The 19,622-nt window shown below is 37.5% G+C and overlaps 1 protein-coding gene across 2 annotated transcripts in view; it reads left to right on the top strand.

The window, feature by feature from the left end:
- C6 (complement C6) overlaps window positions 1-19,622 on the top strand; it is an 81,763-nt gene that overhangs the window by 22,767 nt on the left and 39,374 nt on the right. For both annotated transcript variants that reach the window (XM_047555973.1, XM_047555971.1), the window contains exons 5-6: window positions 9,449-9,590; window positions 16,087-16,225. In XM_047555973.1, the coding sequence (XP_047411929.1) occupies window positions 9,449-9,590; window positions 16,087-16,225 (281 nt within the window). The remainder of the gene's footprint in view (window positions 1-9,448; window positions 9,591-16,086; window positions 16,226-19,622) is intronic.

Here is a 19,622-nt window from a genome sequence, read left to right as displayed (position 1 = left end):
AAGATCTTGAATAATCAAAGGAAGATGATTATTTTCATTATGCTCTACTTTCTATGTGAAGATTATTAACCAAAAGACTTGCAACTAAGTGCTTTTGGGGGAACCCCAGCTATCCCACTCCTTAGTATTTACCCAAAATAACTAAAACCAGAATACTCTAGGGTATAGACATATCGGTGTTTATAGAAGCTCAGTTCACAATAGACAAGTTATGGAAGCAGCCCAGGTACCCATCAACAGATAAATGGATAAAGAAAATGTGGTATGTATTTGAAATGCAGATTTATTCAGCCATAAAGAATGAAATTATGGCATTTGCTTATAAATTGATAGAACTGGAGAATATCATGAGAAGTGAAGCAATCCAGACACCAAAAGCCAAGGGTCCAAATATTTTTCTCTCATATGTGGAAGCTAGACCAAAATAAGGGGAAAAAAGGGGGGAATCCCATTAAAATAGAAGAGAGATCAGAGGAGTAGAGGAAGAGGATTAAGGGGGAGGGAGGAACAGTGGGAAAAGGGAGGAACTGCAGAATGAAATTGAATAAATTATGCTCTGTACATATATGAATATAACAGTTAATTCCACCTTTATGTGTATCTATAAAGCACCAATTAAAAACACATAAATAGGAGACCAGTGGAGTAGAGGATGGGGAATAGGAAGCAGGAAGAAGGGAGGGAAAAGAAGAGGCGCTGGGAACTGAAATGAAACAAATTACATTCCATGCATATGTGATTACACCAGAATGAACCCCACTATCACGTAGAACTATACTCACTATAAAAATGTTTTTTAAAGAGACAGGAACATGTCCCAATTCAAAACACTCTGCCAAACAGAAGCATCTGCCAATTTTCTGTTCCAAGAAAATTGCAGAACAATATCTCTCTTGAAAGCAGATAAAAGAAATTCTCAACATAATACTAGAAAACTAGATCTAACAACATAGAAATAATTTATACCACAATAAAGTTTCAAAAACAATTACTGCAATATACTATACTAGTAAAACAAAGGAAAAACTTTCAAAACTTTGATTCAACAGAATACCCAATTTCCTTAAGCATTTTAGTCAAAAGAGTAATGCATAGCTATAGTGAGATTCCAATCACAATTTAAACTAGCCAACAAGATAATCATGAGTAAGACATTTAATTTTTGCCAGTGAGACCAGCATCCCTGAATACAAAAAAAGAGACCGAAGGACAGGAGCGGGTGGGTGTATCTGTTATTGGAGCCAAGGCATTCTAATTTCTGCATTGTATAGTTACTCACTGATTTCAGGAATCCTTATGAAATTTAACAAGAAAAAAGGGAAGGAAATTATCTGAGTTCATGGAGTTTATATTATTTGCCAAATTCCCTCAGTTAAGTTGCTGCCTCAGTACTTAAGTTTGTTACCATGGCCCTTAAATTGTCCAAAAATAGAATTTGAGATAATAAGTTATATGTAATAAAACAATTATATACAGTAATTATATCTAGGAAAATATATAGCAAGTCTATTTCACCAAATAAATACCAATTATTTACATAAAATACACAGATCCTAGGTGTGCCATTTGATTTTAACAAATGTATACAACTATATAAAGAAGACCCAATGAAGATTTTGAAAATTTCTATATACTCAAAAAATTTCCCTCTTCTTTCTAGTCAATGCCATGCCTTTTTCTTGTTCTTGAAAATCATAAAGGAATTATACAGCTTGACTCTTATCTGTCTGCCTTCTTTTTCTCAACATAAATCTTCAGAGATCCAGTCATGTTATTATTTTTTTTTTTAGCTTTTATTTTTTTTTTATTTTTTTTTTTATTATAAAATTGTAAACAAATGGGATACATGTTGTTTCTCTGTCTGTACATGGCGTAAAGGCATACCATTTGTGTAATCATAAATCTACATAGGGTAATGTTGTTTGATTCATTCTGCCATTTTTTCCCTTCGCCCCCTCCCCTCCCACCCTTCCCCTCCATCTATACAGTCCTTCCTTCCTCCATTCCTGCCCCCCTCCCTAAACCCAACTCCAACCCCAACACTAACCCTTCCCACCCCCCATTATGTGTCATCATCCACTTATTAGCGATATCATTCTTCCTTTGGTTTTTTGAGATTGGCTTATCTCACTTAGCATGATATTCTCCAGTTTCATCCATTTGCCTGCAAATGCCATAATTTTATCATTCTTTATGGCTGAGTAATATTCCATTGTATATATATACCACATTTTCTTTATCCATTCATCAATTGAAGGACATCTAGGTTGGTTCCACAATCTGGCTATTGTGAACTGAGCAGTTATGAACATTGATGTGGCTGTATCTCTGTAATATGCTGATTTTAAGTCCTTTGGGTATAGGCCAAGGAGTGGGATAGCTGGGTCAAATGGTGTTTCCATTCCAAGTTTTCTAAGGAATCTCCACACTGCTTTCCAGAGTGGCTGCACTAATTTGCAGCCCCACCATCAATGTAAGAGTGTACCTTTCTCCCCACATCCTCGCCAACACCTGTTGTTGCTTGTATTCTTGATAATTGCCATTCTAATTGGGGTGAGATGGAATCTTAGGGTGGTTTTGATTTGCATTTCTCTTATTACTAGAGATGTTGAACATTTTTCCATATGTTTGTTGATTGCTTGTATATCTTCTTCTGTGAAGTGTCTATTCATTTCGTTAGCCCATTTGTCGATTGGATTATTTACATTCTTGGTGTAGAGTTTTTTGAGTTCTTTATAGATTCTGGAGATTAGCGCTCTATCTGAAGTATGATTGGCAAAGATTTTCTCCCACTCTGTAGGCTCTTTCTTTGCATTGCTGATAGTTTCCTTTGCTGAGAGAAAGCTTTTTAGTTTGAATCTATCCCAGTTATTAATTCTTGCTTTTATTTCTTGTGCTATGGGAGTCCTGTTGAGGAAGTCTGGTCCTAAGCCGACATGTTGAAGCTCTGGACCTACTTTTTCTTCTATAAGATGCACTGTCTCGCGTCTGATTCCGAGATCCTTAATCCATTTTGAGTTTAGTTTCGTGCATGGTGAGAGATATGGGTTTAGTTTCATTCTGTTGCATATGGATTTCCAATTCTCCCAGCACCATTTGTTGAAGAGGCTATCTTTTCTCCATTGCATATTGTTGGAACCTTTGTCTAGTATGAGAAAATTGTATTTATTTGGGTTTGTGTCCGTGTCCTCTATTCTGTACCATTGATCCACCTTTCTATTTTGGTACCAATACCATGCCGTTTTTGTTACTATTGCTTTGTAGTAGAGTTGAAGATCTGGTATTGCGATACCCCCTGCTTCACTCTTTCTGCCAAGGATTGCTTTAGCTATTCTGGGTTTTTTATTCTTCCAGATGAATTTCATAATTGCTTGCTCTATTTCTGTAAGGTACATCATTGGGATTTTCATTGGAATTGCATTGAATCTGTATAGCACTTTTGGTAGTATGGCCATTTTGACAATATTAATTCTTCCTATCCAAGAACATGGGAGATCTTTCCATCTTCTAAGGTTTTCTTGAATTTCTTTCTTTAGTGTTCTGTAGTTCTCATTGTAGAGGTCTTTCACCTCTTTTGTGAGATTGATTCCCAAATACTTTATTTTTTTCGAAGCTATTGTGAATGGGGTAGTTTTCCTAATTTCTCTTTCTGAAGATTCATCGCTTATATATAAAAATGCCTTCGATTTATGTGCATTGATCTTATATCCCGCTACTTTACTGAATTCACTTATGAGATCTAAAAGTTTTCTGGTGGAATTTCCTGGTTCCTCTAAGTATACCATCATATCATCAGCAAATAGGGATAGTTTGAGTTCTTCTTTTCCTATTCGTATCCCTTTAATTTCTTTGGTCTGTCTAATTGCTCTGGCTAGAGTTTCAAGGACGATATTGAATAGAAGTGGTGAAAGAGGGCATCCCTGCCTTGTTCCAGTTTTTAGAGGGAATGCTTTCAGTTTTTCACCATTTAGAATGATATTAGCAATGGGTTTAGCGTAGATGGCCTTTACAATGTTAAGGAATGTTCCCACTATCCCTATTTTTTCTAGTGTTTTGAGCATGAAGGGGTGCTGTATTTTATCAAATGCTTTTTCTGCATCTATCGAAATAATCATGTGATTCTTGACTTTAAGTCTATTGATATGGTGAATTACATTTATTGATTTTCTGATGTTGAACCAACCTTGCATCCCTGGGATGAAACCCACTTGATCATGGTGCACTATCTTTTTAATATGTTTTTGTATGCGATTTGCTAAAATTTTGTTTAGAATTTTTGCGTCGATGTTCATTAGGGATATTGGTCTGAAATTTTCTTTCCTCGATGTGTCTCTGTCTGGTTTAGGAATCAGGGTAATATTGGCTTCATAGAATGAGTTTGGGAGAGTTCCCTCCTCTTCTATTTTCTGGAATACTTTGAGAAGTATTGGAATGAGTTCTTCTTTAAAAGTTTTGTAGAACTCAGCTGAGAACCCATCTGGTCCTGGACTTTTCTTTGTTGGTAGGCTTTTGATGACTTCTTCTATTTCATTACTTGAAATTGGTCTATTTAAATTGTGTATGTCCTCCTCGTTCAGTTTAGGCAATTCATATGTCTCTAGAAACCTGTTGATGTCTTCGAAATTTTCTATTTTGTTGGAGTATAGGTTTTCAAAATAGCTTCTAATTATGTTTTGTATTTCGGTCGTGTCTGTTGTGATATTTCCTTGTTCATTCCGAATTTTAGTGATTTGGGTTTTCTCTCGTCTTCTCTTTGTTAGTGTGGCTAAAGGTTTATCAATTTTGTTTATTTTGTCGAAGAACCAACTATTTATTTTGTCAATTTTTTGTATTGTTTCTTTCGTTTCAATTTCGTTGATTTCAGCTCTCAGTTTAACTATTTCCTGTCTTCTACTACTTTTGGTGTTGGTCTGTTCTTCTTTTTCTAGGGCTTTGAGCTGTAGTGTTAGGTCATTTATTTTTTGAGTTTTACTTCTTTTATCAAATGCGCTCCATGAAATAAATCTTCCTCTAAGTACCGCTTTCATAGTGTCCCAGAGATTTTGATATGTTGTTTCTTTGTTCTCGTTTACCTCTAAGAATTTTTTAATTTCCTTCCTAATATCTTCTGTTATCCATTCATCATATAGTAGCATATTGTTTAATCTCCAGGTGTTGGAGTAGTTTCTGTTTTTTACTCTTTCATTAATTTGTAACTTCAATCCATTATGATCTGATAGAATACAAGGTAGTGTCTCTATCTTCTTGTATTTGCTGACATTAGCTTTGTGGCATAATATATGGTCTATTTTAGAGAAGGATCCATGTGCTGCTGAGAAGAAAGTGTATTCGCTCTTGGTTGGATGGTATATTCTATAAATGTCTGTTAAGTCTAAATTATTGATTGTGTTATTGAGATCTATGGTTTCTTTGTTCAATTTTTGTTTGGAAGATCTGTCCAGTGGTGAAAGAGGCGTGTTAAAATCACCTAGTATTATTGTGTTATGGTCTATTTGGTTTCTAAAATTGAGAAGGATTTGTTTAACATACATGGATGAGCCACTGTTTGGGGCATAGATGTTTATGATTGTTATATCTTGCTGATTTATGGTTCCCTTAAGCAGTATGAAATGTCCTTCTTTATCCCTTCTAACTAACATTGGCTTGAAGTCCACATTATCTGAAATGAGGATGGATACTCCAGCTTTTTTGCTTAGTCCATGTGCATGGTATGTTTTTCCCCATCCTTTCACCTTTAGTCTATGGGTATCTCTTTCTATGAGGTGAGTCTCTTGCAGGCAACATATTGTTGGATCTTTCTTTTTAATCCAATCTGCCAGTCTATGTCTTTTGATTGATGAATTCAGGCCATTAACATTCAGGGTTATTATTGAGATATGATTTGTATTCCCAGTCATTTGGTTCATATTTAAAATTTTTGACACATCTTGGTTCCTCCTTTATTTGACAGTTCCTTTAGGATAATTCCTCCCTTTGCTGATTTGCTTCTTTGTTTTTTATCTCTTCCTCATGAAATATTTTGCTGAGAATGTTCTGTAATGCTGGCTTTCTTTTTGTAAATTCTTTTAGCTTTTGTTTATCGTGGAATGATCTTATTTCATCGTCAAATTTGAAGGTAAGTTTTGCTGGGTATAAGATTCTTGGTTGGCATCCATTTTCTTTCAGAGCTTGAAAAATGTTGTTCCAGGCCCTTCTAGCTTTTAGGGTCTGGATTGAAAAATCTGCTGATATCCGTATTGGCTTCCCCCTGAATGTAATTTGGTTCTTTTCTCTCACAGCCTTTAAAATTCTGTCTTTATTTTGTATGTTAGGTATTTTCATAATAATGTGCCTTGGTGTGGGTCTGTTGTAGTTTTGTGCATTTGGAGTCCTATAAGCCTCTTGGACTTGATTTTCCATTTCATTCTTCAGATTTGGGAAATTTTCTGATATTATTTCTTCAAATAGATTGTTCATTCCTTTGGTTTGTTTCTCTAAGCCTTCCTCAATCCCAATAATTCTCAAATTTGGCCTTTTCATGATATCCCATAGTTCTTGGAGATTCTGTTCATGATTTCTCACCATCTTCTCTGTTTGTTCAACTTTGTTTTCGAGGTTAAATATTTTGTCTTCAATATCTGAAGTTCTGTCTTCCAGCTGTTCTATCCTATTGGTTATGCTTTCTATGGAGTTCTTAATTTGGTTTATTGTTTCCTTCATTTCAAGAATTTCTGTTTGGTTTTTTTTCAATATCTCTAACTCTTTATTGAAATGATCTTTTGCTTCCTGAATTTGCTCTGTTAACTGTCGATTGGTGCGATCGTTCAATGCCTGCATTTGCTCTTTCATCTCATCGTTTGCTTCCCTAATCATTTTAATTATGTACATTCTGAACTCCCTTTCTGTCATTTCTTCTGCCATGCTGTCGTTGGATTTTATTGATGTAACATCTAGATTTGTTTGGGGCATTTTCTTCCCTTGTTTTCTCATATTGTTCAGGGATCAGTGGGTCATTAAGATATTGCAGATTTCCTCTATCAACTTATAATGTCCCTGAAGATTGTTAGTATATCCCCTCTTATCCTTCAGTAGCCTGAAGTCTTGGAGGAGGTTGATAATGCAGAGCTCCACGAAGAAGCTGCCTCTCTAGGTGTGGTAACCCTCAGGTGGCGTATATTCCCTGCTAGTGGGCGGAGGTGCCTCCACTTGTTGACCAATGGTCATCCAATGGGGAAGTAGACTGTGGGCTGAGGCAAGGCCTGTTTGTGCCTATGTCTCTGGCTTTACCGTCCCTGTGGGAAAACCTCCCCCGGCCGGGAAGAGTCACTCGGTGGGGACGTCTCGCTAGTCAGTTGCCCTCCTAGAGGTTCCCCTCAATCTACAACTACCTCCTGGGCTGGGCTGTCTTCTTCTGCAACGATCCCAGGGGCCCGGACCTACGTCCTGGGCCTGGGAGTCTCACCCTTCGCAGGCGAGTCTCCTTAGGCTGCCTCTCCCAGAGAATCTGCCCGCAGCCCTGGAAACTTCGCTCCGCCCCTAGGCGTGTCTCTGTGCGGCTCTTCCAGCAAGAAGCCACCTAGCTCCTGGGACCCTGCTCTGCACCAATCGCCTGGCTATGCAGCCCCTTCCCTGAGCCACCACCTGGAGCCCCGTACAATAGCTCCGAGACACAGAGACCCGCCACACACCTCCTCCTCCGGACAGCCGCCCGGTTTCCGACGCAGTCACTAGGAGTCCAAACAACTCACTTCGGGTCTCCTCCTCCCGCCAACCACCCGTAGCCCTAGGCAGTCACTCCAAGTCCAAGTGACCCGCCCTGTTCCTCCTCCTCCTCCTTGGGGTAGCCCCCCAGGTGTTCAGGAACGGTGGCTCCGAGACCAGGTGACTCACCACGCTCCTCCTCCAGGCAGGCCACCGGTGTTCAGGAGCGGTTGCTTTTAGTCCAATCAGCTCACCTCTCGCCTCCTCCTCTGGCAACCGCCTGTGGTTCTGATGCAGTCACTCCCAGGCTAAGCGTCCCACCGCTCTCCTCCTCCAGGCAGGCCACCAGTGTTCTGGAGCAGCTGCTCCGAGTTCAAACAGCTCGTCACGCAGCTCCTCCTTTGGCAACCGCCTGCAGCTCTGATGCAGCCACTCCCAGGTCAAGCAACACGCCGCGCTCCTCCTCCTCCTCCGGGCAACCTCCCGGCACTCAGGAGCGCTCGCTCTGGGTTCAAACAGTTTACCACGCAGCTCCTCTTCTGGCAACCGCCTGTGGTTCTGATGCAGTCACTCCCAGACCAAGCGTCCCGCCGCGCTCCTCCTCTTCCTCTGGGCAGTCCCCCGGCGCTCAGGAGCGCCCACTCTGAGTTCAAACAGCTCACCACGCAGCTCCTCCTCTGGCAACCGCCCGTGGCTCTGATGCAGTCACTCCTAGACCCAAGCGACCCGCCGGGCCTCTCCTCCTCCTCCGGGCAACCCCCCGGTGTTCGGAAGCGGTCACTCTGGGTCCAAACAGCTCGCCACGCAGCTCCTCCCCAGGCAGCCACCCGGAGCCCCAGCGGCTGCTCGAGTCCAAGCGCTATGCTGAGCCGCCTCCTCTATGATGATCCCAGTTGTCCGTGTTTACCGCTCCAGCGGGGGGAGGGGCGTCTCGCCGAGCAACTCCACTTCACAAATTCCCTGCGTTCCGGGGCTACCGCCCCATCCGGGATGCCTCCCCAACAGGAGAGACTCACCCGGCAGCTTTGAGTTGGTCCCAAGTCTCTCACTATCTCCTCTTTTGAATCTTGCATCCTGGAGCAACGTGAAATGCAGCTGCCCTCTAGTCCGCCATCTTGGCCCCCCCCATGTTATTATTGGTACCTGTAGAGTGAGTGAATAAGTGTGTGTCTGTGTGTGTAACATAATTCTTTCCAATAAAAGGGGACTCAAGTCCGGTGTGGAGGTGCACACCTGTAATTTCAGCAATTTGGGAGACTGAGGCAGGAAGATGGCAAGTTAGAGGCCAGCCTTGGAAAATTAGCAAGGCCCTAAGCAACTTGGTGAGACCCTTCTTAAAATTTAAAAAAAGGGCTGAGGATGTGACTCAGTGGTAAATTGTCCCTGGATAGCAAAACAAAACAAAAAGCCCAGGGACCCAGACCTTGCCATTTGAATGAAAAGAAAATTCTGAACCTACTGTAAATTCTTTTTCTATGGAATATGATCTGAGCAGCAAATCCATCGTGATGGGATTGCAAAATTACTCTTTAAAAACAATGAGCCCTGATGGCAACTAAACCGTTCTATGGTGACTCTCACAGTCTTAAAAACAAAGGTAAAAAAATCAGTTGCTCACTCCCTTTCCATATATACTAAACCTTTCTGCAAAGTGATGAAAACTTCTCTCACCCTTCCCTTGAAATGTAAAACGCTTGTGTTTTAACTTAATAAACACTTTCTTAAATGCGAATGTGTTGCCACACTGATGCGTGCTTTCCTTGACCAGGGCGCTGCATTGCCAGCAAGTTAGAATGCAATGGAGAAAATGACTGTGGAGACAACTCAGATGAAAGGGACTGTGGAATAACAAAGGCAGTGTGTCCGCGCAAGTATAATCCCATCCCCAGTGTACAGCTGATGGGCACTGGGTACGTGACATCTTTTTATCCTTTTGGGGAAAGGTATCTCAGAACTAGGGAGTTAGAGGCAGCAGTGCAGTGAGTCACACCATTGTCCACCTTCCTCATTAACTTCTTACCACTTCCACCTGTCCTGGTTAATACTGTGTCGTTCTGTTCAGGCAGCATGTGGCCATGATCCTCACTGCTAGGGAATACAAGGATTTAGTATGCTCATATTTAGTTTGTGCCAGGAAATGTATGGGTCCTTCATAAACATTTCTTGTTCTAATTCTCATACATTCCTCTGAAAGTCCTATTATGGATCAGGGCAGATTAGTTGAAGGTAAACCAATCTGGGAGTCACCAGTATGGAGTCCTGGGACTAGGTCTTGAATAAATAAGTAACCACCCAGAAACACCAGGAGCAAATTGAAACAGAGGATATCGTAAAAGTGTATGGGTGTGCTAAGGTCAAAACACTAGAGAAGTATAATCAGTCTTTTGGTATAAGAAGCAAGCCCAAGAGTCAATAATGGGAGACAAAGCCAGAAAAGACAGGAGTTGGGAAAACACAAAATGTGGAATAAAGAAAAAAGTAAGAGAGTAAAAGTTTCATGAATAAGGTTAAGGACCATGTGATGCCTGGATAGGCCAATATAGTCTAAAGGTAGAAGTTGAGACCATACAGTAATGGTCCAAATCTACCAAGTAGTGAATGCTGGAAACAGGATTCAAATCCACTTTGCAAAATTCAGGTTATTTCTATCATTTCATACTGATTCAGGAAAACATCTGGTAAAGATAGAAAAATACTGGGAAAATCCTCAAGAGACTATGCAGCCCTGTGTTTGAACAGAGCTGAGAAATTCTAATGTTGCTGTTTCACTAATATTCAGTTATGAGGGCACTGGGAGTTCAGCAAGGGTTTCTAAATTCACTAGGCTAAGCCAATATCTTGGGATAGTTTAGGAGATATAAGAGAAGTCAAGGGAAACAGAAGAATTGAACTTTAGTTTGAAGCATTAAAACAAAACCAGGGAGGCCAGTCTCAGTGCCCTCCATTCCCCTTTTCCATTTGGGTTGGAGGGCAGGCAGGCTGCTCTCAGCATCGATTGCTTCATATTGGACTTTAAAAATTCAAGTCTTCACTTATGTTGCCAGAGTTACACAATATGATATCTTGAGGCCTGAAAGACAAACAGCCACAATTGCAAAGACGACCTCATTTGATTTAGGATAAAAGCCAAAAGCCATTGATCAAACACAGAGGCACCAGTAAAACAGAAAAGACAATAGTCTGGAAGTAAGAGGAGCCAGGTTCTAGACCTGGTTCTCCGGTAATTCACTTCATCACAGCCAAGTTATTTAACATCTCTGGGCCTCAGTTTTCTCATCTGTATTCTGGAAGGCTACAAACTGATTTAAGACTCTGTTCTAAGTGTTTCTAGTTACTGCTGATTTCAATGAGAGTACTTCGACGTTCTTTTTCCTCTTTTTTAAAAACTCAATGTATAGAAATGGTTTCTTTCTTTTCCTTTCTCTGGAAGAAATCCTCAGCCAAAAACTCCCACTAATATCACATTTTCTAATGTTCTGATTGATGAAAGGCAACATTACAAACTCACCTCTTGTTCTGTGGGTCTAGACTCTACAGTTACAGATGGGGAGGACCACATGCAATGTGTACTTTGGCAGGAGGACTGTGTGGCCTTCTGCCAACCTGAGAAGTTGTCCCAAGGATTCTCAGAAATGAGCAAAAACTGCTGGCTCAGGGACAGCCAGTCCTCTCCTTGCTCTGCAGGGACTGAGAATTAAGAGTTGTTTACTGTAATTTCTAATCTGCTAGCCTTAGAATCCCTGCCTCCTCTCCCACCCTGCCCCCAGCACATTTATACCCACAAAAGAGAGTTTCCTAGGTAGCTGTTCCTTTCACAAAATGACAACACTCTAAGAAAAATTTTAACAAGATACACCAAAATCCTTACATTGCCAACCTCAGTTACCAGGTCCTATATCTGAATCAAGAATCAGCAATAATAGCATGCTGTTTGTTTTTTTTACCAGGCTCAGTCAAGGTGCAAATATAAATGCACACACATTCATGTTTGTATGTGTATAAATATGCATATTTATATATGTATAATTTTTAGTTTATATATTTTTAATTAGTGGTAGATGCCTTACCTAACATTTGCAAGGTCCTGCATTCAATCCTCGGCTCAGACAAAAATGAAAATTTAAAAAGTTACAAAGTATAACAGGCCAAGAGAATGAAATAATCGCACTTGAGAAAAGAAAGGTATTCCATGTCACTATGTATTTGAAACATGAAAATAGTTAAGGTCAATGTAAACATCTCAGAGGGGAGGGCAAAGATTGAGGCTAAAAACTGTTCCATAGTTAGCTTAGCTCTTGAAGGATTGCTGGGGCATGCCCTGATGGAGCCTCCTTTAGAAGAATCCTATCTTCAGACTCTCTGCAGGTGGCTGCTAGCTTCATAGATTCCTCCCCACCTGGGAAAGTGGTTTCCTCACATAACAAACAAAAGTACATAGCATAAGGCCTTACGAGACCAAGAGTTCTTTTTTCCACATCAATTCCTCTTAACTCAGAAAGTGCAAATAAATGAGTCTCAAGCACACTTGAGTCTGTCATGTGAATATAAGCAGTTTGGAAAGTTCTTCCCAGACCAGCTTCTCATACTTCCTCCTTTGAACACCCAGTGATACAAATTCAAATATGAATGAAAGCACATCTTACATTGGGTTTGCAGTTAGTTCCTGAAGTAGGATGTGCTCCTTGGGAAACACACAAGAATCATTCCTTTTTTAAAAACAACTTAATTGAGATATAATGCACATATTATACAATTCAGCCATTTAAAGTATACAATTCAATAGTGTTTAGTATAATCACAGACATGTAACTATCACCACAATATTATTTTAGAATATTTTCATCCCCTATTCCTCTAATCCCCCCCCCCAAAAAAAACCCCTCTGCACCCTTTTTCCAAAGAGGTTGAATCATTTTACTTTCACAGTAGATAAGTTTGATTGAAAATCTATTTCTCCACATCTTCGCCACCATTTGTTTTTATCCATCTTTTTGATTATGGCCATCTAGTAATCAAATGCTAGGTGTGAAATCTTATCTCACATTGTGGTTTTGATTTGTATTTCTCGAATAACTAATGACATTGAGCATCTTTTCATGTGCTGTTTGGCAATTTGCATGTCTTCTTTAAAGAAATACTTATTCAGTTTTCTGATCCCTTGCCCAATTTTTAACTGAATAATTTGATTTTTTTAATCATTGGTTTCTGAGTTCTTCATATATTCTGAATGTAAGATTCCCAGCAGATATCTGATTTAAAAATTCTTTCTCATTGTGAATTGTCTTTTCACTTTCTTAAAGGTGTCCTTGAAACACAAAAATGTTTAATCCTGATAAAGTTCAATATATTAATTTCTTCTTTTGTAGCATGCGCTTTTGGTGTCTTCTTCAACCTAAGATCACAAAGATTTAGTCCTGTGTTTTCTTCTAAGAATTCTGTAGTTTTAACTCTGAAATTCAAGTTTCTGATCTACTTTGAATGAATTTTCCATTATCAATGAGAAAGGGTGGCTAACCTCATTTATGACTTGATGTGACTATCAAGTTGTCCCACCGTTCTCTGTTAAAATTTCTTCTGCTCATTGAATTTTCTTGGCACCTTTGTTGAAATCAATTGACTAAAGGCATGCGAATTTATTTTTGGACTCCTAATTATGCCTCATTGATTAATATGTCTGTCCTATACCTAGTACCATACTCTCATGATTACTCTGGCTTTAAAGTAAGCGTTCTATCAGGAAGTGTGTTTCCTCCAAATGAGTCCTTCTTTCTCAAGATCGTTTTGGCTATTCTGGGTGTCCTATATTTCCAGATGAATTTGAGGATTAGACTGCCAACTTTTAGAAAATAAAGGCAACTTGGATTTTGATAGGTAATATTTTGAATCTGTAGGTCAATTTGGGAAGTACTTCCATTTTAACTATATAAAATCTTTTAATCCATAAAAATGGAATGTCTTTCTATTTATTGAAATCCTCTTTAATATCTTTCAACTGTACTGCATTTTAAAAATACATCCCTAGGATTTTATTTCTTTTAGATACTATCATAAATAGAATTTTCTCTTAATTTTTTTATTGGAATGTTCATCACTATTACATAGAAATATATTTGTTTTTTTAAATATTCAATATTTTGAATAGTAATTCTGTTTATTTATGTATATATTGTGGAATTTCAGTACACATACACACTGTGTGTCTATTAGATCAGAGTAATTGGCCTATCATCTCAGACATATAACATTTCTTTGGGTTGGGAACACTTGAAAACCTCTGTACTATTTTGAAATATTTAAATAATTATTGCCAACCATAGTTACACTACTGTGCTATAGAACATTAGAAGTTATTTCTTCTATACCACCAACTATACTCCTGGGCCCATTAACCATCCTCTCTCCATCCCTCTGTCCTCCACACCTTTCCTAGGCTCTGGTGACAGCTGTTCTAGACTCTACTTTGACATCAACTTTAGCATCCACATACAAATGAGAACATATGACATTTGCCTTTCTATGCCTGCTTATTTCACTTAACATAATATCCTCCAGTTCCACCCATGTTTCTGCAAATGACAGAATTTTACTTTTGTGACTGGATAATATTCCCTTGTGCATATGTACCATATTTTCTTTGTTCGTTCATCTGTCAGTAGACACATGAGTTGTCTATAACATCTTTGTTATTATGAATAGGACTCCAATAAACATGTGACTGCAGATATTTCTTTGGCACACTATTTCAATTCCTTTAAATATGTACTCCATTATGGGATTGCTTTTTTATGTGATAGTTCTATTTCTAGTTTTTTCAGGAACCACCCTACTGTTTTTTATAATAACTGTGCTAATGTACATTCACACCAACAATGTATATGAGTTCTCTTTTCTCTACAACCTTGCCAGCATTTGCTATTTTTGTCTTTTTTTTTATAATAGCCATTAGTACTGGGTTAAGATGCTATCTCACTGTGGTTTTTATTTTAGAAACTTAAAAACCCTTTGTGTGTGTTTGTATCAATATATTTATATTGGTAGAGAATTCACAAGCACTTTTATTAGTCAATAATTTATTTCTAACATTATTTTACAACTTTAAAAATTATCCCTGCATTTTTGGAGTAGAATGGTGCTGTTAGTTGGTTAGATTGAATAAGTATCTGAAAAATTGAATTTTGTACTTCAGCTCCAAATGCTTAATAAAAAATCACAAAAGTCTCACCTAGTGACATACTTCTTGATGTCCTCCCAATCAGTTGAGTCTGTCTTTTCTCACCTCTGTAAGGTAGTTATGGAAGGTAACATTGCAACCTCTGAAAGGGGTGAAATCCATTAGGTTCATTTCGTCTTTTGAGTTAATTCAACAGATGTACAAAAGAAATAGACATGTAGGTGGTAGGTGACCTTCTTGAAGATGCTTAGAGTCTTCTCAAGTGCCCCACCACCATCAGAACAGATAGGGGTACCTATGGATCATGAAGGAGGTGGACCAGAAACGCTATTCCTCTGCCACATAGAATTTCCCAAAGATATTCTCAGAACTGTGTTATATAATCTATGGAATACAAGGTGATCTGGTCAAATGTATTTGAAAACAGAAAATTAATATTTTTAAAGACTCTGGTATGGCCTATACAAGATCTATTTATCAACTACATAGTATAGCATTACTAAACTTTTTGATAAAAACTATTTATTTTACAGAATGCATATTACAATCTCTATGAATCTGAAAAAGTAGTAGCATATTGAAAGTTTTCATCTATAAAAATAACTTCTTAAATGCATGATTTCTGCTAATTAAACTCTTCATGCCTCAATTCTTCATTTGTAAAATGGTTATAATAATTGTATGTATATGTATATGTATATCATATGGTTACAAAAAATATTGAATGAGATATTTGCAAAGCACTTACCATAAGCATTTGTTAAATAATACATATTAAATATTATAATGAGCAATTAATAAGAATGATTTATTATAATTTTATTAACATATTGCTATTACTATTTCATTATTAGTTCTCTATAAGAATTTTTTTTACTGTATTATACTGGAGGGAGTGGACCCAGAAAGATATTTATCATTTTATAATCCTATCCCAAAGTTTGCACTGGATTTTTAAGGCATAAAAATTATAAATCCAATTCTTATTTCATGTTGAAAACCCAGAACAATTGAGTAAATGGAAATAGAGAATTTTATTGAGCCATGGGGCAGAGTTTGGGCTTTTATCCACCTTTCCATGCCTCACCATGAACTAGAAAAAAAATGGATTTTCCTTCAAGTCATTTGTCATGAGTCAGAATTGTCCAGGAAAAGAAATTTCTTTCATATAAGTAAGGTAAATTTTAAAGATTGCTTTACATCTATTGAATTTTTGAAAATTACTTTGTTTCTAGGTTTCATTTTCTGGCAGGAGAGCCCAGAGGAGAAGTCCTTGATAACTCTTTCACTGGAGGAATATGTAAAACTGTCAAAAGCAGTAGAGCCAGTAATCCATACCGTGTTCCAGCCAATCTGGAAAATGTCAACTTTGAGGTATAATAGTCTATCGTGTTGGCAGCTCCAATACCAGTGGTGATTATAAGCTAAAATTATAATGAAAAATTAGTGATAAATGAACAGAATGAAAAGGTAGTGAATGATTTTAAATTGCCTATTATGTGTTTGTATTTATCCTTCCATAATCCAAAGAGGTTAATGTTATGTAAATTTGCAGATGAAAAAAATATAAGATAACTAATTTTCCAGAAGTCAAAAAACTAGAAAGTTGTGGATTAGAGAGCCAAGTCCAGGTTTTCCTGATTAAAGTTCATCTTTTCTCCAGTAAACATACACTTCTAGCAAATTCCCACACAGATAAAGTGCTCGATTTATTCAGAATTTTCTCAAACCATAGCTAGTTTTCTTATATAATTATAAAATTTAGACATAAAAAAGTGTTGAGAACCCCAAAAAACCCAGGAGGAACCTAAGTATGATGAAGTAATTCTGTTTACCTTCCCTTCTATTGTGTTAGTTGGTTTGGTTGTTTTGGCTTGTTTTCCTAAGTAGGAATGAGTTACTGCCTGTAACTACTGCCTGTTCTCAGACTCTACCCCAGTGTCTCACATGTAAGTGCTCCATACTCATTATGCTAAGGTGAGCAAACTATTTATTTTAATTTGTGTTAAGAGAAACAGAAAATACACTGTCTTAATAGTGAAATCCATGCATATAAATGTGATACTGGAGAAAGTTCCAAAAGGTCCAAGTATAGTTTTTGAGAACCACTTTGTGAATAGTATGTGTCCACCTAGTAGTCATTCAACCCTTCCTTTAAAGAGACCTTCCTATATATGTAAATGCAGGCATTTTCAAATTTGATATGCTCAATTTAAAACCATCTAATATACACAAATGAGTTTTGGGAATGTCTTTGGGGCTCAATAGTCATATTTAAATACCTCTGGGAAGACTAATGATACCATTCAGATGCATTGTATTCAACAGGGTTTACAGACAAAGCTAAAATATAAGTATTTATGTATAATCTTACTCTATTGGAGGATGCCTTCTAGTTCCTAAATAACCAACTAATAAGTTTACTTTCAAAATACGATATATTTTTAAATGCACCTACCTGTCATTTCTTGCACCTCCTTTCAAAAGTTGCCCTGAATTTCTCTGTTCCCTTTACAGAGTAGTACTCCCATCATCTGCATTGTCTATTCCTTCTTCTCTTCCCCATATTTATTTGGTCAATAACTTCTATTGATTTTCTTCCTAAGTATCTTTGCAAGACATGAATATGATAGGCACTCTGAATATTTCATTCTTTTATTCATATTTATAAGAACTTATACAAATTTTTGCCTTTAGAATAAAATCAAATACTTCAGGAGGGCGTACAAAATCTGGCCCCAATTTCCCAGTCCAGTTTTCATTACCGCTCATGCATAGTCCCACCCCACCACACACTGTAAGATGTAGAGTCAGATTTTCTCTTGGCTTTTGTTCAAGATGCCTAATGTTCCCCCTTTACACACTAACATCTTTTCCTTTAATGTGACATATCCTTTCTTCTTTTTTATTAAAATTTTTGTTTTAATTAGTTATACATGACAGTAGAATGCACTTTGATACATCATGTATAATGGAATATAATTTCTCATTCTTCTGGTTATATGTAATGTAGAATCTCACCGGTTATATCATTCTATGTGTACATAGGGTAATAATGTCTGATTCACTCTACTATCCTTATTCCCGCCTTACTCCCTCCCCTCCCTTCACTCACCTCTACCTAATTTAAGTTGCTCTATTCTTCCCTAGCATCACCCCTGCCACATTCTGAATTAGCATCCATATATCAGAGAAAACATTTGACTTTTGGTTTTTTGGGATTGGCTTATTTCACTTAGCATGATATTCTCCAGCTCCATCCATTTACCAGCAAATACCATGATTTCATTCTTCTTTAAGACTGAGTAATATTCCATTGTGTATGTGTGTATATATATATATATATATATATTTATGTATGTGTGTGTATAAATATATGCATATATTTATATATACCACAATTTTTTATCCATTCATCTTTGAAGGGCACCTAGGTTGGTTCCATAGTTTAGCTATTGTGAATTGAGCTGCTATAAACATTGATGTGGTTGCATCACTGTAATATGCTGATTTTAAGTCCTTCGGGTGTAAACCAAGAAGTGGAATAGCTGGCTCAAATTGTGGTCCCATTCCAAGTTTTCTGGGTAATCTCCATATTGCTTTCCAGACTGACTGCACCAATCTGCAACTCCACCAGTAATGTATCAGTGTGCCTTTTTCTCCACGTCCTCACCAACACCTATTATTGCTTGTATTCTTAATAACAGTCATTCTGATTGAAGTGAGATGAAGTCTTAGGGTGATTTTGATTTACACTTCTCTAATTGCTAAAGATGTTGATCATTTTTTCATATATTTGTTGATTAATTGAATTTCTTCTGTGAAGTGTTTTGAAAGCTAATTTGTAAAACAAAATATTTGTAAGTTTTTAAAAGAGTAAGGAAATGTAAGCAATGACATTTTTATTTAAATAACATAATTTCATTCCTTTGTTATTAACTAAGAGCTTCACTTTGTGGACATTTTAAATGCTAACTCGTATTCACTACAATATCTAAAAGTAACACTGAACGTTTGACTATATTTTACCATTAACTATATTCTTTTGCAGCTGTGTTATTTTGTCTTCTTTTCTTAACTAATTTTGCGAGGTATTTATTGGTGACAAGTGGTTTATCTCTTGGTGCATCTTAATACTGAATGTTTTCAAACAAGATTTTTCCATTGCAAATCAGACAAGTATATTTAACATAACAAAGTACTTTTCAGTCAATTTTTAAATTTTAGAAATTCATCTATTATTCTCTTTATATCTGCACAACCATAATAGTTTGACTTCTTCTTAGAAAACATACTTCTCTACCCTCAGCTCAAGTGGGTCCCATCAGCTATTTTTTTCCTCTTCCTCCTACTTCAAGTCAAGTAAGACTATTAATCACCCACCAGACAGATCCAATTGATTGATGGTCTTTCATTCCAGAAACATGGCTAGTAAAGTCCTGAAGTTCAAGATCTCAGTAAGGCAAAGAGCACAGAAACAGAACTAAAGCAGGATCCACTCTCCTCCCCACTTTTTCTAGATATTAGTTTTCTGAAAGGTACCTTAAGTTACACTGAAAGTTGAATCAAAGGCACAAACTAAAACTAGCCTTCATTGCTGATCATCTCTTGAAGTCCCAGTTTAGACACTATATCTTCAAGGGAGACGGTCCTGATATTTCCCCTGTGGATTTTATGTTTATCTCTGGAATCTCATTGGCAGCACAACACTTACCACACTACATTGAGCGTTTGTGGTTATCGCTCTTCCTAACTAAATGATTACCTCCCT

Source organism: Sciurus carolinensis, chromosome 6, assembly GCF_902686445.1.
Source record: "Sciurus carolinensis chromosome 6, mSciCar1.2, whole genome shotgun sequence".
Taxonomy (NCBI): domain Eukaryota; kingdom Metazoa; phylum Chordata; class Mammalia; order Rodentia; family Sciuridae; genus Sciurus; species Sciurus carolinensis.
The sequence above is the reverse complement of the archived record's forward strand: the minus strand, read 5'-3'. Positions and strand labels throughout refer to the sequence as shown.